This window comes from Siniperca chuatsi, linkage group LG18 (assembly GCF_020085105.1).
Source record: "Siniperca chuatsi isolate FFG_IHB_CAS linkage group LG18, ASM2008510v1, whole genome shotgun sequence".
Lineage (NCBI taxonomy): Eukaryota > Metazoa > Chordata > Actinopteri > Centrarchiformes > Sinipercidae > Siniperca > Siniperca chuatsi.
In genome coordinates, this window is record NC_058059.1 from 22770186 (window position 1) to 22788541 (window position 18356).

General features: G+C 37.5%; 1 protein-coding gene across 6 annotated transcripts in view; it reads right to left on the reverse strand.

Moving 5' to 3' along the window:
- LOC122865508 (cingulin-like protein 1) overlaps positions 1-18356 on the reverse strand; it is a 66224-nt gene that overhangs the window by 34586 nt on the left and 13282 nt on the right. For 3 of the 6 annotated variants that reach the window (XM_044174029.1, XM_044174030.1, XM_044174031.1), the window contains exons 2-3: positions 10393-10506; positions 6697-6827 (exon numbers count right to left, since the gene is read on the reverse strand). Coding sequence is in view for 3 of the 6 variants with exons in the window: in XM_044174027.1 (XP_044029962.1) it covers positions 6697-6827; positions 10393-10506; positions 14617-14649 (278 nt within the window). In the remaining 3 variants the exon portion in view is untranslated. Of the gene's footprint in view, positions 1-6696; positions 6828-10392; positions 10507-14616; positions 14707-18356 lie in introns of those variants that run through there. The other 3 variants (XM_044174027.1, XM_044174026.1, XM_044174028.1) reach the window with 2 other exon arrangements.

The following is an 18356-nucleotide window of genomic DNA, read 5'->3' on the forward strand; positions in this document are numbered from 1 at the left end:
ACTGTAAATGAGGAACTTTATCACAAAACACGTAACAATATGCAATTGTATGCAAATCACTCGTAAAATAATCAAACAGATGCAATGTACAGCGTTATCCCTTACATGAGACCAAATTCTACACGTTAGTTTTTAATTGCAGCTTGCTCAGAATCATTAAATTTGGCTAACAGACGTTTGTAGATCCATAAGATCACATCATCATGATATGATTATGCTGAAATCCGCTAAACAATACTGAAATATCGCCCAGGAACATCATCCGTCGGTGTGACAAGACAGTAATCGCACACACACACACACACACACACACACACACACACACACACACACAGCCAGCTGTTCTGTGTTCTGATTAGGTGCTTACATACAGAAAAGCGTGAATAGGGCTCCATAATTGCTTGAATGTATGTGACAAACACATTTCACTTCATAATTGCAGTTGAAAAATGTGTGGGTGTTTATTTTTTTTACATTAATGTATCTCACCACTTGCAGCCTGTCACATATGTCATTTTCCACTGTGTCGAGGTTACACAGGATTCATACACTGTGTGCATATTGATAGCACGAAAAGAATCCATTTTGATGAATAAAATCCACTCCACAAAGTGTTTCTATCATGGACAAAGGTGATGCTATAGACCTGTATGTAAATAAACATAACATGTAAATACTGTAGAAGTTACAGTTTCAGTACTGAAACAATTCCAGTCACTCGACGGAGAATTAATTGGCAACAATTTTGATAACTGATTTATCATTAAAGTCATTTTTCAAACGCAAAAATGTTTTGACAGATACTGATGAAGGAGGGAGTGAAGAAAAAGATAAATCATGTCCAGTTTTGTTCTATTACACAACCCTGCTGTGTGTTTTTAAGATCAGAAAGAAAGATACAAAGAGAAATGAACAAATCAAAGAGAAACAAAAAGAGAAAAAGAAAGTGAAAGACAAGGGGGAAAAGGGGGGAAGGAAAAACAAACAAAAGTAAAACAAACTAACAAGAAAAATTGAAAGAGAAACAATAAAAAATAGGACTGAAAATTAAATTCAGATATAAAGAACATAACAAAGAAAGAAATGAATAAACACAAACAGAGAAACCAACAAAAAGAAAACAGTAGATCCAGATTTAGCTACTTTCTGAGAAAACCAAGCTGGAGCTTCAATCGCATTTCACAGACTGCATTAGCGGATGGAATTTGCTCAAATGGCTCAGTTACGACCTGTCATAATGTGACTGAAGTTCAATACTTAAGTCCTGTGATTATAACTGAGCGAACTTCATCCACTGACGAAGACAATGAGATGTGGTTGAAAGCTACGGAAAAAACGAGTAAGTTGACCTTGTGTTAAGATGTTTTCCCTTTCACGCTCAAATGGCTTCGACTTCTTTAAATCAAACGTTTACGAGGCCACTGATCAGTTCCAGCTGCCGTTGTGTTCATTGCTCAGAGGCACTTTGACAGCAGGTTTTCAGGAAAAATGCAATGTTCAAAGTCAAAATCTTCTGCATGCTTCACTGAACAATAATTTGTGACTATAAATAATTATCCTCTGTTCTCAGGTCACTGTGACCTCTGACCTTTGTGGTGTTGGTGTCCTACAGAAGGACATTAAGCTTTTAAATATCAGATTTAAAAGGATAAATCAATGAGGAATCTGAGCTTTTCCACCTTGTTGATCAATTTCACGGTCAATATCAGAAGATTTTGAGGATGTGAAGAAGAATGAACAGATTATCTTTCAATGAAGACGAAGAAGATGAAGTCAAGGCGAGGGCTGACAGAGTTCAGCTGGGTGTTTTCCAAACTGCCAGTCTGGCTGTTAGTCTTGGCAACAAGCTGAACTCTCTTTGCGTAACCAGACGAAAGACTCTTTCTGTCTATCTATGGGAAAATACCACTGAAAACAACACACATAATCTGTCACAACCAGACTTCATCTATTCCTCCACCGTGTGCTGCGATCCATGTTGGTTTAAACTGCTGTGTGTGTGTGTGAGAGCTTTCAGTCCATCATGCACTGCTGCAGAGAAAGCATTCTTGTTTTTAAATGAAGCAGGCCAGGAATTCATGTTTGTTTTGAGATACTTCATTAAACCTTGTGATTAGTTGCTGGTTTTTATAATTATGTTACTGTAAAAGGGTTAAAGGTCAAAGGCACTTCAACAGGGCAGGTTGAAAGCTTGTGTTAATAGAAAATCATTATGACTTCCTCTGTAGCAACTGGACCACCCTGCTGCTCCTGGATCCTGGATGCTTCCAGTAATAAAAACACAAACTGTATTTCTAAAATAGTTTCTGAGAAAGTAGGAATATAAACATGAAAGGATAACAATAATAATAATGTGCTCTCTTTTCCTAGTCTTTGTTAAAAGTCTGGCGGTAGAGTTCTGAATTAGCTGAAGTTTTCCAATCACCAAGACTTTTAACTTCTGATTTGGTCTGGTGAGCCAGGTTCCCAAGTCTGTTAAAAAGCCTCATTCCAGTTTCTGTCATTTCATCTGAACACGTCCGATTTCTGTCTTTGCTCTCCTTTGGTTCTGAATATGAGTGTCATTCCAGATATCAATGTGTACTCAACAGCCACCATCTTCTTTTGAAGTTAATTTTTCTATAGATGGTAGAAAAATATGGACGATGTGTCTATGACATCACTCATAGGATTTTTGGGTCACTTATTGCCATCTTTGTCCATGACTGGAGTCAGAAAACAAACATTAGCAGAGCGTGGGTGAAGCTGAGGTAGGATGAGCAAATAAGTAATGTGTTTAATATGTTGAGACAACTGTCAATTAAGGCAAACACGCCCCCCAAGCATACCTGTCTTCAAGCCTTAATCTCAATTAGTTAAATTAGTTTTAAGACATGATTTTGTGTTTATAGAGAGCAGTTGGAATTGTTTCCCCCTTAACTTCAATACAATCGGTTTTCATTGAGCAGCATCTGGTGGCCATTAGAGTAACTGCAGTGTTACATGTAAATATTTGAGGCTAAAACGAAGAGCAAACCAACATTCAACTGTCATTAAAATTCACTTAAATATCAAAAACCACATAAGGCTGTGTTTCAGGGTGAGCTGTGATTAGCGAGCCTAACTACAGCAACGCAACACAGAAGAAAGAAACAGGACACCGTTGTGTTTTCCAGTCGCAAACAGCAACTTCATTCAAAGTGGCTGAGAAGTTGTAAGCCAAGTGTTTTTCTTTTTATATCAAATGGGAGTCAATGACTCTTGTCTTATTGAAGCGCACTCTGCATTGCCTTTCAGCTGCAAAAGTTTGCACATTGCTAAACCAGGCATTTAGTGCAACATTGCGCAGCCAAGCCATTATTTTTAATGTGGCTACGCGCTCCTGACAGGCATGCACTGCCCTGATTTTACATCAGGCAATAATCCAATGAAATTAAACTTTGTCTCCCAAATACACTGACCTCCACTATACAGTACATGTCCAACAGCATTCCAGCATTGACAGGGGGTGGATGTATAATGGCTCCAATTTCACTGTAGTAAAGCACAGAGGAGAAGTTCATTTTGTCCATCTCTGAATTCAAGAAGTTATGTAACTATACCATCTGAACTTACTGGGACTTGGGTAGAAAACATAAGTAGTATAATGTAAGTAAAATCATGGATACCATATTTCAGTGCACACTCTTTTGGGGTTAAGAGCAATTACTACTTGACAGAACACCTCAGCTCTCTGAACAAACTGATAGGTACCTCTTTAGAATTTTAAGAGTAGCAGCACTTAAGCAGATAAAGGATTGGTTGAAACCAACTGTTCGTTTGGTACAAAAGACCATTAAGACTGCTTTAGCTTCGGCACAAAGCCATGAAGGTTGCTACTTGGTTGGGACAAAACAGTAGCAGAGCACAAGTTTAAAAGGCATCTGTTTTAAACAACTGTTCCAGAAGTTCTTGGGGTTAAAACTGTTTGATTCATGCATCTTGTTAAAGTCCACTCAGAAAAAAAGAACAGCCTTATCACCGTTCCTAAATGTTCAGAATTGGACCTCTATCCTCTTTTCCTGCACAAAGCCAAAGTCTTGGCACTGACATTACCATATAAGCCTTCCTTTAATCCAAGGAAAACCACAGTAAAATTAAAGCAGGGTGACGTCTTGTTCCAGTAAGCCAAGTGGATTTTAGAAGTTGATATCACGTTGGACAGGGCAACATGATGGAGACATGTAACAGTATTTATTAAGAAACTATTCATCTCCTCTCATTAAGCCTTTGATCTGAGCTGTGACAGGAGCCAATCAGTCTTGCCAATGAGAACCAACATTGCTGGGAAATTAAGAGATTTCCTGGAATATCATCAGAATAATGTGTGTGTGTGTGTGTGTGTGTGTGTGTGTGTGTATGTGTATAAGTGTGTGCGGGTGGGTGTGTGTCTGCTGGCACACCTTGAATTCTGAGATGTGTTTTAGCTTGTCTTGTCTGACAGAAGTGAGACCAGTTAAAGTGTTGTTCTGCCAAACTGCGCGTCATGGCAGCAGTACAGAGAGTACGAGCAAACAGGGTGAGGCAGCAGCCATCTACTACCATCTGAACATTTACTGTCAACACACCACAAGCGGTAACAAAATCTGAAAATTTACCAGGAACTTTCACTTTCTCACAGTTTATATACATTTTTTAACCAGGACATCAAACTTTTAAAAAACTTTTTAGACACTTTTACTGTTTTATCAGCCAGCCTGATGTCCAGAATAGAATGGCAGACAGAAGACCCTTTATGGGTTATTGCTCATCATGATGATGGTCGGTAGGGATGCAGAAATCTGATCCATTTGGTTGGTATCGGTGCCAATACTGACATTATGAAGCAGAATTAATACATTAGTGTACATTAAATACAGTTAAAAAACAGTCTGCTCTGTTCATTTGCTGTGGTGAGCACATGTTGATGCATAAAGCTCATGCCGATACTACGCTTCTACGCTACACTACGATACTCAGAGGCGAGACATGTCGATCGAATGGGGATAACGCAGCACCCTTTTGGAAAGTCACTACTAGAAGGCATTCATGGTGTTGCAGTGGACAGGGAGCGCAGCATCTGCTTCAGAGCTGTTTGTGAAATTTGTATCTGTACACAACACCAGTAATATAACAGTAGGAACTGTCATTATGAAATTGATGCATTGTAATGACACAATTTCATAAATCTTCTGAACAATCAAAAATGTTCAAAAGTCTAAAAGGATGTTGTTATAGTAAAGTAGTGATGTGTATTTACAGCCTTGCATTGCTTTACTTAAAAGAATGCTCTGAAACAGTTCAACTCAGATAGGGTTGCATATTATAAATTTTGGAAAAGAATGATCACTGATATCAGATCAGTGCTCCAACTGTTTCATGCAACCAAACCTAGGAAATAGAAAAATAAAATAAAGATTTGAGCATGGACATTAATTGTTGACTTTTGTGAAGAGTACATTAATGCAAACTTAAAGTCAGTTTGGTCCTCACAAAAGGAGTTTACAAAAGATTTACAGGAGCATGTACACACACACACACACACACACACACACACACACACACACACACACACCCACAAACACACAAGACAACAAAAGCATGAAAGAACAATTCACTTTCGTTTTCTGTCTTTTCCTCTCCCTCTCTCTCAGACACTCACACATACACACACACACACACACACACACACACACATGTAAGCAGGATCATGTTGTTTTCTCCAGTGGAGCAGAACCTGCTGCTGTTATGAGATACAAGGAAACTTTCACATTCATGCTTCAGCTCTGTGACAAAACCCCACAAACCAACACAGAGCTGCCTCCTACTCACATGTTCATACAATACATAATACACGGCAGCGGCGGATGGCCGCCCACCATTGAGTCTGGTTCTGTCCGAGGTTTCTGCCTGTTAAAAGGAAGTTTTTCCTTGCCACTGTCGCCAAATGCTTGCTCATGGTGGGATTTGTTGGGTCTCTGTAATTAATACTATAAAGAGTACCGTCTAGACCTGCTCTATAGGAAAAGCGCAATTAGATAACTTCCGTTATGAATTGGTGCTATATAAATAAAATTGAATTGAATTGAATATGGTCCTGATTTCTATAAAGAGGAGAGTCCAGTTTCAGAAATAAGAAGTAAGGATTTTGCCAAAATGCAACATAAACTGTTTTTAGGAATATAGAGAATATTTTTCCAATGAACAGAACGACAGTTATGAAGAAAGAGTGGAAACAAAAAATTACCATTTTTTGTGAATTTTGTCTATGGCTTTTATTTCTATCTATTAGTTTTACAGTCCATACCCTGACTGTATTTCCTGCTTACAAAATCTATATTTTGAGATTCATAAGTTATTTCTTATGACCTAAAACACGCATGTTGACTGTCAAATTTTATGAACAACCTTTTGAGTTTCTTTAGTAAATAGAATCATATTTTGTAATATTTGTAACTAACTTTTTCTTACTTTACTTTAACCTTTTTACATTAAAGAGTTTTAAGAGAGTGTAATGGGCACCAGGGTTGAGTAATATGCAAAGAAAATGTCCTTCAGACACAACTCAGGTTCAACCCTCAGCAAGCATCCACTCTGCTGAAGTGGGGAACAGACAAATGCAAAGAAATTAAGGCTTTGTGTGCCCTCTCATATATATAGTAGCTTCCTTGTATCAAACACAACATGGCATTGACTCACTGTGCGTGTATGTTGCTGAGCTCCTGCTCTGTCTGTCTCTGCAGTTGCTGGAGGTGAAAGGTCAGCTGCTCACTCAAAACGGCAAACCTCCACAGTCCTCCTCGTCCTGTGTTATCCTCACACACCAGACTCTGATCACAAGAGAAGACAGAGAAGTTATAGAAACTTTGTAACACATCCTCTGGCAGCTGCTCTGTGTTTACATGATGTTAACTAGCTGGCCATGGTAACTTTATCTGTTAATCTTATTATCATGAGAAAGCAGTCGGCAGTCAGTTGTGTGACTTTCTACATAACAATAGTTTATTTAAGGATTTACAGTCAGGATTTAGAGTGCATCATAGAACAAAGATAGGACTGGTGATAATTACAAATGACCCTCTTGCATCAGACAAAGGACTCGTCTCTGGACTTGTCTTGTTAAATCTTAGTGCTGCGTTTGACACCATTGACCATCACATCCTATTACAGAGACTGGAACATTTAATTGGCATTAAAGGAACCGCACTAAACCGCTGGTTTAAATCCTATTTATCAGTTCGATCTCAGTTTGTACATGTCAACAATGAATCCTCCATGCACGCCAAAGTTAGCCACAAGATTCTGTGCTTGGACCGATTCTATTCACCTAATATATGCTTCCTTTAGGCAATATTATTAGGAAACATGCCATAAACTTTCATTGTTATGCAGATGATACCCAATTATATCTATTGATCAAGCCAGATGAAACCAGTTAGCTAAACTTCAAGCATGCCTTAAGGACATCAAAAGCTGGATGACCTGCAATTTTCTGATGTTAAACTCAGACAAAACTGAAGTTATTGTATTTGGCCCTAAGCACCTCCAAAACTCCTTATCTAAAGATATAGTTACTCTAGATGACATTGCCCTGGCATCCAGCACAACCGTAAGGAATCTCAGAGTTATCTCCCACATAAAACAAACTTCAAGGACTGCCTTTTTTCACTTACGCTACATTGCAAAAAGTCAGGCACATCCTGTCTCAAAATTATGCAGAAAAACTAGGCCATGCATTTGTTACTTCTAGGCTGGATTATTGCAATTCCTTATCATCAGGCTGCCCGAATAAGTCCCTTAAGACTCTCCAGTTGATCCAGAACACTGTGCCAAGTGTAGTGACAAGAATTAGGAAAAGAGATCATATTTCTCCCATATTAGCTTCTCTGCACTGGCTCCCTGTAAAATCCAGAATAGAATTTAAAATTCTTCTTCTGACCTACAAAGCTCTTAATGGTCAGGTAATATCATATGTTAAAGAGCTCATAGTACCCTATTACCCCACTAGAACCCTGTGCTCCCAGAATGCAGGGTTACTTGTGTTTCCTAGAGTTTCCAAAAGTAGAATGTGAGCCAGAGCCTTCAGCTATCAAGCTCTTCTCCTGTGGAACCATGGTCAATAAGACAGTGCCATATCTTTAGGCTGGATTTATAGTTATAGGTCTGTCTCAGAACGACACATCAAAATAAAGAATTCTCCTTTTAGTTACCGGGGTGAAAGGGAATACCCTTACATAGTGAATCTTAGAGAAAAAATAGTGTGCAAACAATACAAAGACAAAACAGACAAATGCTCCATAAGTCATCATATAATATTTAGTCTGAAGAGTATCTGATATGAGAATGTATCCATATAATAATTCAGCTCTCAGGAGTCTGCTGTCTCTGTTTGTCAGTCATAGCAACATGTTGAGTGAAACAGAAGAGAGTGATGAATCACCAGCTAAAAGGTGGAGAGAGTGAGGGTAGACAGACTGATTAGACAGACAGACGAGAGGAAAAACCAAAAGAGACACTCGAGTAAAGATAAAGTTGGAGTAGGTGTCATCTAATCAGGTTGTGAGTCTGAACTCGTCGAAGTGATGGAGTCCTTCAGTGAGCGGCTGTGGGCTGAAAGACAACAGACCGACTGAGTCATTCTGGCAGAACATGATGATCACCCTCACCCTTCCCTTTGTCTATCTCTCTGTCTGTCTGTCCATGTGACTCAGTCTGAGAGACAAACTGGCACTATGTTCACACAGAAGCCATATCTGATTTGTTTTTCAAATATGATCTTTAGTCCACATTGAAAACACGTTTTTTTTTTAGATATCTTTCACTTTTCAATCCCTCCAGGATATTGCTGAGGTTTTGTTTTTTTTATTTTTGAAGTCCAAAAGTCCAAACATAATAAACAGGTTCTCTTAACTTTTTTTTTTTTTTTTAACAATTGTGACCAAGAAATGTACTGGACAGGACATTTTACTGTTTCAAAAAATATCTGTACTTCTATCTATCGATCGATCGATAGATAGATAAATCTGGACAGAGATATATAGAAAAATGGCTCTTAATTGGATAATATTTATGCAAAAAAACAGAGCAAGACTGGTAAAATTAGTAAGCTTTCTTCCAGTGTGACAATTTAGAGCAGAAAAACTGTGGGGAGGTGAAAAAAATTAAGATCTCACAAACTTGTGTTAATCCTTGCAATTGCAAGATTGTAAATTCCTGGTGGGGGCTGTCACTTAGAGCATAATGCTTTTCCAGACATCACGCTCATTACACTTATTTAATAAGGTATAGAATACATTGGATTTGAGCAGCCTTTCTGAACATGGCCACGAGGGAAAGGAAAGGGAGAAAGAGAGACAGTGAAAAACAGAAAAGGTACATAGATTCCCACAGAGAAATGGAGAGAAAAATCGAATGGCATAAAGAGAGTACCAGTAAAAACAAATCCCAGTTTAAACTGTTAGGAGGAATGCAGTTAAGGCAGTGTTGAGCAATTAGTCCTGTACCCTGTAGCAAAGAGTCATGTTTTAAAAACATCAGGTAAAAAAAAAAAAAAATAGTTTAAATGTCAAGACAAGACAAAACGATACTTGATGCCTCTGCTACACTGGTGATAATCATCTAACTGTTTTTACTCGAGGCGTCCCGTTCCAGATTCCAGTAAAGCTGCTCTAAAACAGCTTCTGTCTACCTTCAGTTATATTTGTAGACATTTAACTCATTAAAGAGTGAAGTCTTTCCTTAAAATCTGTCCAACTGGAAAATGTCATGATCAAATTTACCATTAAATAGGAATACATCTACATTATTCCTATTATATTACTATATCTGGCACTTACAGTGTGAAGCACCCCTTAATACAGTTCATACAATATATTTCCAGTCATACTCCATATTTTTATTCTTGTAATGTGTAACATTGTAACGTATGCACCTTTCTGTACAGATTTTCTCCATTGCATATAATTTATAAGATAGCAAACGGTACACTGCATTTTCATTCATGCCTTGCACAATCATTTGTTATTTGCATCTCCCTTTGTACAAGTTCTACTTGATCAATTATTTGCAGAGATGCACATTTTTTCCATTGATTAATCATAGTAATAATAATAAAAATAATAATAAACTTAATTCATAAAGAAGTTTTCTTCATAAAAAAGTTACAAAACGATTCTTTGACATTGTTGGTTTATATGTTTTAATTCTGTTTTTCATCTTCTTTTGTTTTTATATTTAATTTAAGGAGATTCCTGGAACAAATTTAACTACATTGTTACCCCATTACGTGTATTATAATACACAGTATTAACATTTTAAGTGGTTGGCAAGTACAAAGTAACTTCACATAAGGGTTTATATACACTTAATTTTATAATGTTTTTTCATGTAATTTACCTGTTGCTCCTCAGTGATGGGGAATTGTAGGATGTGAACTTTGTCTTCTATCAGCTGCCGTAGTTTGCCCAGTGAAGCAGGGAAGTCCTCTCTGTTTTTCTGGAACTCTGGAGACTTTAAAGAGAAACAGAGTATTTTCATTATTTTATCAACTTTCATCACAGTAACCTTCATACAGTAAATCTGCCTTATGTTTCTCAACCAGCAGCTTTGGCAGCAACCAAGCACCTCTGGGAGTCTGATCCTATTGGCTGCTAAAGTAGTGAAAAAGTCTTTTAAAAAATATACTCAATCTCTATTATTTTAATTATTACAGTATTAAAGCAAAACCCAATGGGAAAAACATCCTCCTCTGATTCTTTAATAAACTTTTTCATTGGTGTGGAATGGAGAGAAACAGGACTGATGGGAAAGAAAGGCTGAAATGTGGTGAATCCTGCCCTCCAGACTGAATTATGCTCCAGCGAGCACTTTAGCTCACTGGAGCACAGAGAGGCTGCCCTAAATACCAGCACACAACTGTTTCCCATCTGAGATATAAAACACATCAGTGGACTAAAGTTTATCTGCGGTTCAGTCAGAATCAGACAGAGAAATCTGAAAGGAAGTCTGGAAAGTCTGAAGCACTAAAATAAAGTATCCGACAGTGTACAATTGTGCTTTAGGTCATTCGAGATTTTAGACTTAAATATAAATAAAATTGACTTAACATTGTCACTGGTGATTTATTTATTTTTTTTTACAATTAATCAATTAATTTAGTCTTTAAAATGTGAAAACCGTGGCCATCACAAGTTCTGAAAGCCCAAGGTGAAGTCTTCAAATGTCTCGTTTTGTTTGGCCAACAGTCTAAAACCCAAAGATATTCAATTTCTAATTATATAAAACAGAGACAAGCATCAATTTCCTCATGTTTGTGGAGCTAGAAATCAGAGGATGTGTTTTGCTTGATTAAAGGGCTCCATCAATTTAGTATTGCACTTTTAATAAATTGGGGAACTCACAGGAGACAGATTAAAAAAAGAACAGTCAAAATGGAAACAGAAAAGGTTAAGGTATCGTGACTTTTATCCCTCGTAAAAGTCAAGTTCCAGAAACACTGGGTTCTAGATTTCCCATAATGCAACTTAATATCATCTTTCATCAGGCCTTCCCTGCCTGTTAAACACCCATTTCTTTCAAACTCCACACCCCCAGTTTATAACACGGATGTTATGTTAATCAAATCCAAGATGAGTCACGTGAAACATTATATAGCTGTTTTCACAGGTTGGGGAGTACTCGTGGTAACGAGTAAACTGATCGTGTGTAAAATTGGCGGAGTGCCCCTGTAAACAACTGAAACGATTAATCAGTCAATTACAAAAATATTTCTTGATTCATTTTCAAACGACGCATACGAACTAGGCTAAAAATTAACTATGATTAATGGTTATATAAAACAGCGCGCCAGATAATATCTGTTATCTTTTGCCATTGTTTTTATCTAGACTAGCCGTGACTGTTCAAAGAAAAAAAAAAAAAGCCAATATAGTATAATAGATACAAAAATCCAACCTTTACAGTTACACCTAGCTTGAAATGAACTAATATCCTGACTAGCAGGCAGCGCAGTTTGTCAGGTGACATGTCCTTTAGAGGGACTGTGTCCTGAAGGAGACACCCATTTCTACCTGGCAGCGTGTCAGGTGAGTGACAGGAAGCAGGGTGTCATGTAAAAACATTATCCTCTGCTTGTGTTTACTATGATGGATAACCTTGCTCTGTGGAAGTCATCGTTCAAATCTGAAGCAGAATGAGTGGCAGCAAATGAGGTGGAAACACAAAGTCTGATATTTCCAATGACAGCGCTGACGGTATTCAAAAAAAAAAAGTGAAAAATCTCTTCAACATTTTTAAGTTGGTTTCAGCAGTCAAATGTCAAAGTGCTCTATAGTATAACATCAGAACTGTTCAGTATTGTTCTGAAGACGAAGATTATAAGTTTGAGGTGTTGATAACCACAATACAAGTCTGCTTGCTGAACAGATTCTCAGCTGGTAGAAGCTTCCCACCCACCACTGTTTGAAACCCACCACAGAGAGCCATTGTAAGACTGTGCTGAAGCAGCCAACCCAGGTGGCTTGTATATATGTTTTCATCTTAAAAAAAGGAGGAAATCAATCTTCATACATATATAAAACCTACAGATGGACAGCAGGCAATTAATTCCCTTACTCGCCATATGAGTGGACGCATTCACAACATGAGTGGGCTGGGTGTTCATGACATAGTGAGTCTGATTAAATGCAATCAAAATAAGTCCACTGTGTTTTAATCCCTCTGAGAAAGTTTACATGGACATCGGTAGGGGCTTGAGGGAGCAGAGAGGAGTTTCTAGTTGATAAAAGGATGATGGAAAAAATATACAGTATTTAAGTAGCAGGTGACATTCAGTGGATCCAACAAAGTCCTTTCTTTTCAAAAAATCTCATTATAAAGTAAAATAGTGCCTGATGAATGTGGATGCTATAGCTCTCTCCAAGTTACTGTCCAACCCTGACTCCTTTAAATTATGTTTATATACTGCTAATTTGTTTTCCTAATTACATTTCCCAGCAAAACCTAATTGGGAAAACAAATTAGTAGTATATAAATGTAATCTGAAATGCTTAAAATGCTGTTATCTGTATCACTATAAATGTTGGTAACCACAGTAAAAAACATAAACAACAAAAAACAACCTAGACCTTTGCAGGCTAAACATCACAGCTCAATAAAAGACGCGAGTCGCGGGGGTTTTTAGTATTTTAGAAGAGATCTTTTGTGAATTTTATGGATATGGATGAAACCAATTTACAATGATGTAAGTACCCTAAGGATGCTTGTAAATTTTCAAGGGAGCTGTACTTATTTCTTTTCTCACTAAGAAATCATTGTTTAAAAATCACTAAGGTTTCAATTTCTAATAGCAAGTGCTGTGGTGGATGCCGATTTGTCTTAGAATATGAACAATAAATCCCAGGAACATTATTTCAGAAAGACTGATAAAGAAATGCTGAAATGCTACAGAGGCTAGCCCAGACTTGACATCATGACTCCGGCTCTCTATACTTTGGTATTAAAAAAGGCTAACTGTAGCTACATGTCTATATTTTTGAATAGACCAAGTGTAGCTAAATGTTCCAATACTGATGCTTATGAAAAAACTATATTAGCCAATGCTCTAAATACTAAGGCTTTAAAAAGATCAACTCTAGTAGGTATCCCCTTACTTTAAGATGACCAAATTTTCCAAAATGTTCCAATACTAAGACATTAAAAAATAAAATCTAGCAAGCTGCTTGAAAATGAATGCTTTAAAATGACCAACTTAAGCTAACACTATTAGTACTGAGGCTTTCAAATCAAATTTAGCTAACTATTCCATTACTAACGCTGTAAAAGACCAACTTAAGCAACACAGAATACACATGTCAACTCTCCATAAAAGTAGAAATCTTATCACATTTTCTCGCTGGATTGACACACCCCACCTACTGTACCATGACTACTCCTTGTGGCTGTATGACACGTGTGGCGTGTGCTGCAGGCGTAAATAGAGGCTAATTCTAGCTACTAAGGCTTTAAATAGACCATAGCTTGGCTAACTGTTTTAACACTAAGGCTTTAAAATGACCTTTCACCAATTCTGTAAATATCAATGCTTTGCAAAAGCTAATATTCCAACACTAAAGGTTAAAAAAGACCAACTTAACCATGGCTTCCAAATTACCAAAACAAGCTAAGTTAAACGTCCCAGTAATTCAATATTAAAAAGGCTAATTGTAGATAAGTTTCTAAGGTTTTAAAAACACCAAGCGTAGCTATACATTCATATACTAACTTATAAAAGCCCAACTTTAGCCAGTTCTCTGACTAAGGCTTTAAAAAGATCAACTACAGCTAGGCTTTAACCAACTTTAGTTACAGTTACTTACTATCCTAAATCATTCCAAAGGATTCAATTAGGTAGGCCTAAACGCTTCGATACTAAAGCCTGAAATAGACCAAGTTGAGCAAACTGCTTCAATACAAAGACTTTAAAAAGGAACTGCTAAAACACCACCATTAACTAACTGTCCAAATACTTTGTAACCTAGCACATTGTTTCAGCAGTAAAGCTTTAAAGACAAACTTTATCTCTCATCTGTTCTGATGTTTTTTAACATCTTCTGAGCTATAAAATGTTTCTAAAATACTCACTGCAGGACTTGCAGGAGAGAGAGAAGTGTTCATGATGACAGACAAAACTAATTTCCTGACTGAGCTCAGACCACAGGGCTTGTCTGTGTGTTAGTGGGTGGGCTGCACTACTGTGTACATGGAGATGACCCTAACTACAACCTCCCCACTGACCACAATGGACAGGCAGAGAGAGAGAGAGAGAGAGAGAGAGAGAGAGAGAGAGAGAGAGAGAGAGAGAGAGAGAGAGAGAGAGAGAGAGAGAGAGAGAGAGAGAGAGAGAGAATGTGAGTTTGTTGGTTAATATCCGACCAGAGTTTGTCAGGGTTCCTGTGCCTGATTGATCAGTTTACTCAACCTCTCAGTGAGTGTGTGTGTGTGTGTGTGTGTGTCTGTGTCTGTGTGAGAGAGAAACAGAGAGAGAAAAAACATATGAATGAAGGGATGAGTCAAAAACATTCCACTAAACTGGACCAAGCTAAACCAAGTGAACACCAAACTAAAGAGAACAGGATGAACTAAATATGTGGCCAGAGAATGTGTCTCAATTCCAGACTACATTCACATTCTAGGCAGGTTTCGAGTCTGTAGTGTATTCACTATATTTAAAAAAAGTCAGTTTTGAAACTAAAATGCCCTTGATTATTGATTGTTCTGTTAACGGACACCATTATGCCACAATAATGCACTGCAACTACCTTTGAAACTAAATTGTGGATGGTGGTGAGCTCTAGGAAAATTGTAAAAAAAACAACAACTTGGTTTATAACATAACTTAACATAATTTCCTGTAAATGCAAAACAGTAAAGTAATTTTTTTAATATTCTAACTGCAAAAACTACTCAATTTATATAATACATACTGTATACGATTTGTATGAAGTATATAAACTATTATGGACACAGCAAAACTCAAAATATACTAAAACTAAATCTACGTGTATTAAATCAATAGTAATCATCATCAACTAATTGTCCAATATATAGAATTTAAAAAGAAAATCTTTGGCTATAACTGCCCCAATACAAAATACAAAACTCAATATAAACAAACTAACACAAAAAATAACCTTAACAGTATGGGAACTCAGTTATCAAGTCCAGTCAAGTCAGCGCTAAGAAAAAATATACCATCACCAAACCTTGGGTTGGGTTGGATCACAGGGTTCCAGTCCTCACCCCCCACCCAAGTTGGATGAGTTCTAATTCCCACCCCAGGGTGTGTCTGGGTGGGGCCTGATAACTGTGGCAGGTCACCAAGTCAGACACACCTTGATAAGCAGGCAGGTATGAGGAGGGCGGAGCCTCCCTGCAGCTCTCTCTACCTTTTTGTTGACTTTGTTTTTTTTCAGGCCTTGTTTCTGTCTATCACACACACACACACACACACACACACACACACACACACACAAACAAAGTCTAAAACCCTGCCAGATACTGCAACCGTCATTACACATACTGTTGATATAGCTATTCTTAGAGCCTTACCAGTAGTGGAGCTAAAAATGTAAAGTTTGTCCGGAGGGTGACGGTAAAATCTAAAGGGTTCATCTTTTGTTGTGAATTGGCGCTATATAAATAAAATTTAATTGAATTGAATCTTCTGCGGAGCAGGAAGGAGATCAGGATATTTGACACATCACATTTTGATATTTCTTGTGCAAAAAATGTGATTGTCATTCATTTGTCATCATGGTGGAGCTCACCAAATGTATTAAGATTCTTCCTCTGGGGATTTTATGAAAATCTATAAATCAAAATTTATGGAAAATAAATTGCTGTGGACTGAAGCATTGGGCATACCTAGTGACCATTCTGTAAAGTGTACTACAATATTCAAGTTGAAGTACTGTAGACTAAATACTATTCAAGTAGAGGTGAGATTACTTTTGTTGAAAACTTCTTAAAGCTGCATTAATCCCATTTAGAGTCATGTTTGTGTCCACCTGAAGTCCAACAGGCACTCTCTTTTTTGGCCCTGGTTTGGTCCACACCAACTGCTGAGGAAAATATCTGACTCTTTAGCTGCTAGACGTTCTTCATCAGCTAGTTGCTAACTTTGTCTGCTGTTTGATGTTGGGCAGGTAGTGTACAGTCAGAGCTGCCTGCTGCTGCAGGAAACGAGGCAGATGAGACTGAACCATACAGTAAATGTGCTGTAAAACCAAAACTATATGCTAAAAAGCTCCGTAGATCTGCAGAGTTGGTGATAATTCTCTATTGTAGAAAAGGTTTCAGTCGTAGTCATCTGGACACTGTTTTCAGAATCAAGACGTTTTGGCTCCCATCCAGAAGTCATTCTCAATTGTGAAAAATGGACCGGGAACTCAGAAATTTAAGCTACCAGCACAACAGGAGATTGTAGCTTAAATTTCTGAGTTCCCGGTCCATTTTTCACAATTGAGAATGACTTCTGGATGGGAGCCAAAACGTCTTGATTCTGAAAACAGTGTCCAGATGACTACGACTGAAACCTTTTCTACGATAGAACACTCCTGGACGAATGAGGGACTACACCGTCTTATAATTCTCTATTGGTTACTAAAGTAAAAATTATACTGATAAGAGAGTTCCTTTCCCTCCCTGAAAAACTCTAGCAGCAGCAGCTCAGAGGAGCGTCCCATTCTTTTCAGATGAGACACTGCAGACTCTCCCTGTTTGAACAAATAATATCACGCAGTCAGGTGAGGTTGCTTCTCCACCCGCAGGAAGTTATGAATCACTCTATCATCTTAGTCATTTACATAGTCTGGCCTATATCCATACTATCTGACTGCGTTTTACTTCACCCAGAAATACAAGAGTGCAGGTTGTTTTGTGAGACCAGACTTTTTCAAAATCATTTTTATCTTTAAGGTTTTGTTCATTTTTAAAATCTTTAGAAAAATCTTTTAAAATGATTTAGCTCATTGTTTATTATATTGTTTACACTATTTTATACACATGCATTCATAATGCATGGGCAGATTATTCCCAGAAAAAAAAAAAAAGAAATGGCAAAAATTCTTAAATAAAATTTTTAAAAAAAGAAGATGAATCCAAAAAAGTAAAATCCACACTATTATGGAAGTTAGATTCTGTTTTTAAAAGTAAATTTAAAATCCATCAGAATGGTTTAAATCGTTGGATTAAATATGATACATTCTTATCATCTGTAACTATTAAAAGGTCAGAGTTCATAAGTCTGTGGACATGCACTGTCATAATAACGACACGGCATTACTCAGCAAATAAATCTGTGTGTGATGAAGTACACCAGGTAACATTCCTACCCAGCATGCCTTGCTCATGACTCACAGCTGTGGTATGTCACCTTGTGTGCTCGTGCACTTTGAACCAGCAGCAGCTTTAAATTGGGAGTGAACAGTAGGAGACACCCTGCAGGCTCATTTAATGACCAGGAATGTTTCATATAAAAATAAGTTTGTCACAGTCACCATTTTGCAGACTATTTTAAAGATTCTTTTTTTTTTTTTTTTTTTTTTTGACGGGAACACAAGCTGCCACAAAGTTGGAAGCACACTATTGTCTAAAATATCACTGTATCTTTGTAGCATTAAGACTTCCCTACAGCGGAACGAAGGGGCACAAACCATGACCAACAGACCAAAAGTTCACAGATGTGGACAGGGGGGTCCACATACTTACATACATACATAGTGTATTTGGTCTCTTTGGAAACTTTGAGATCTCCACTAGAATTTGAAATAAAATGCTGTTTACATGAGTTTGTACAAATGAACCCAACATTTACATGGCAG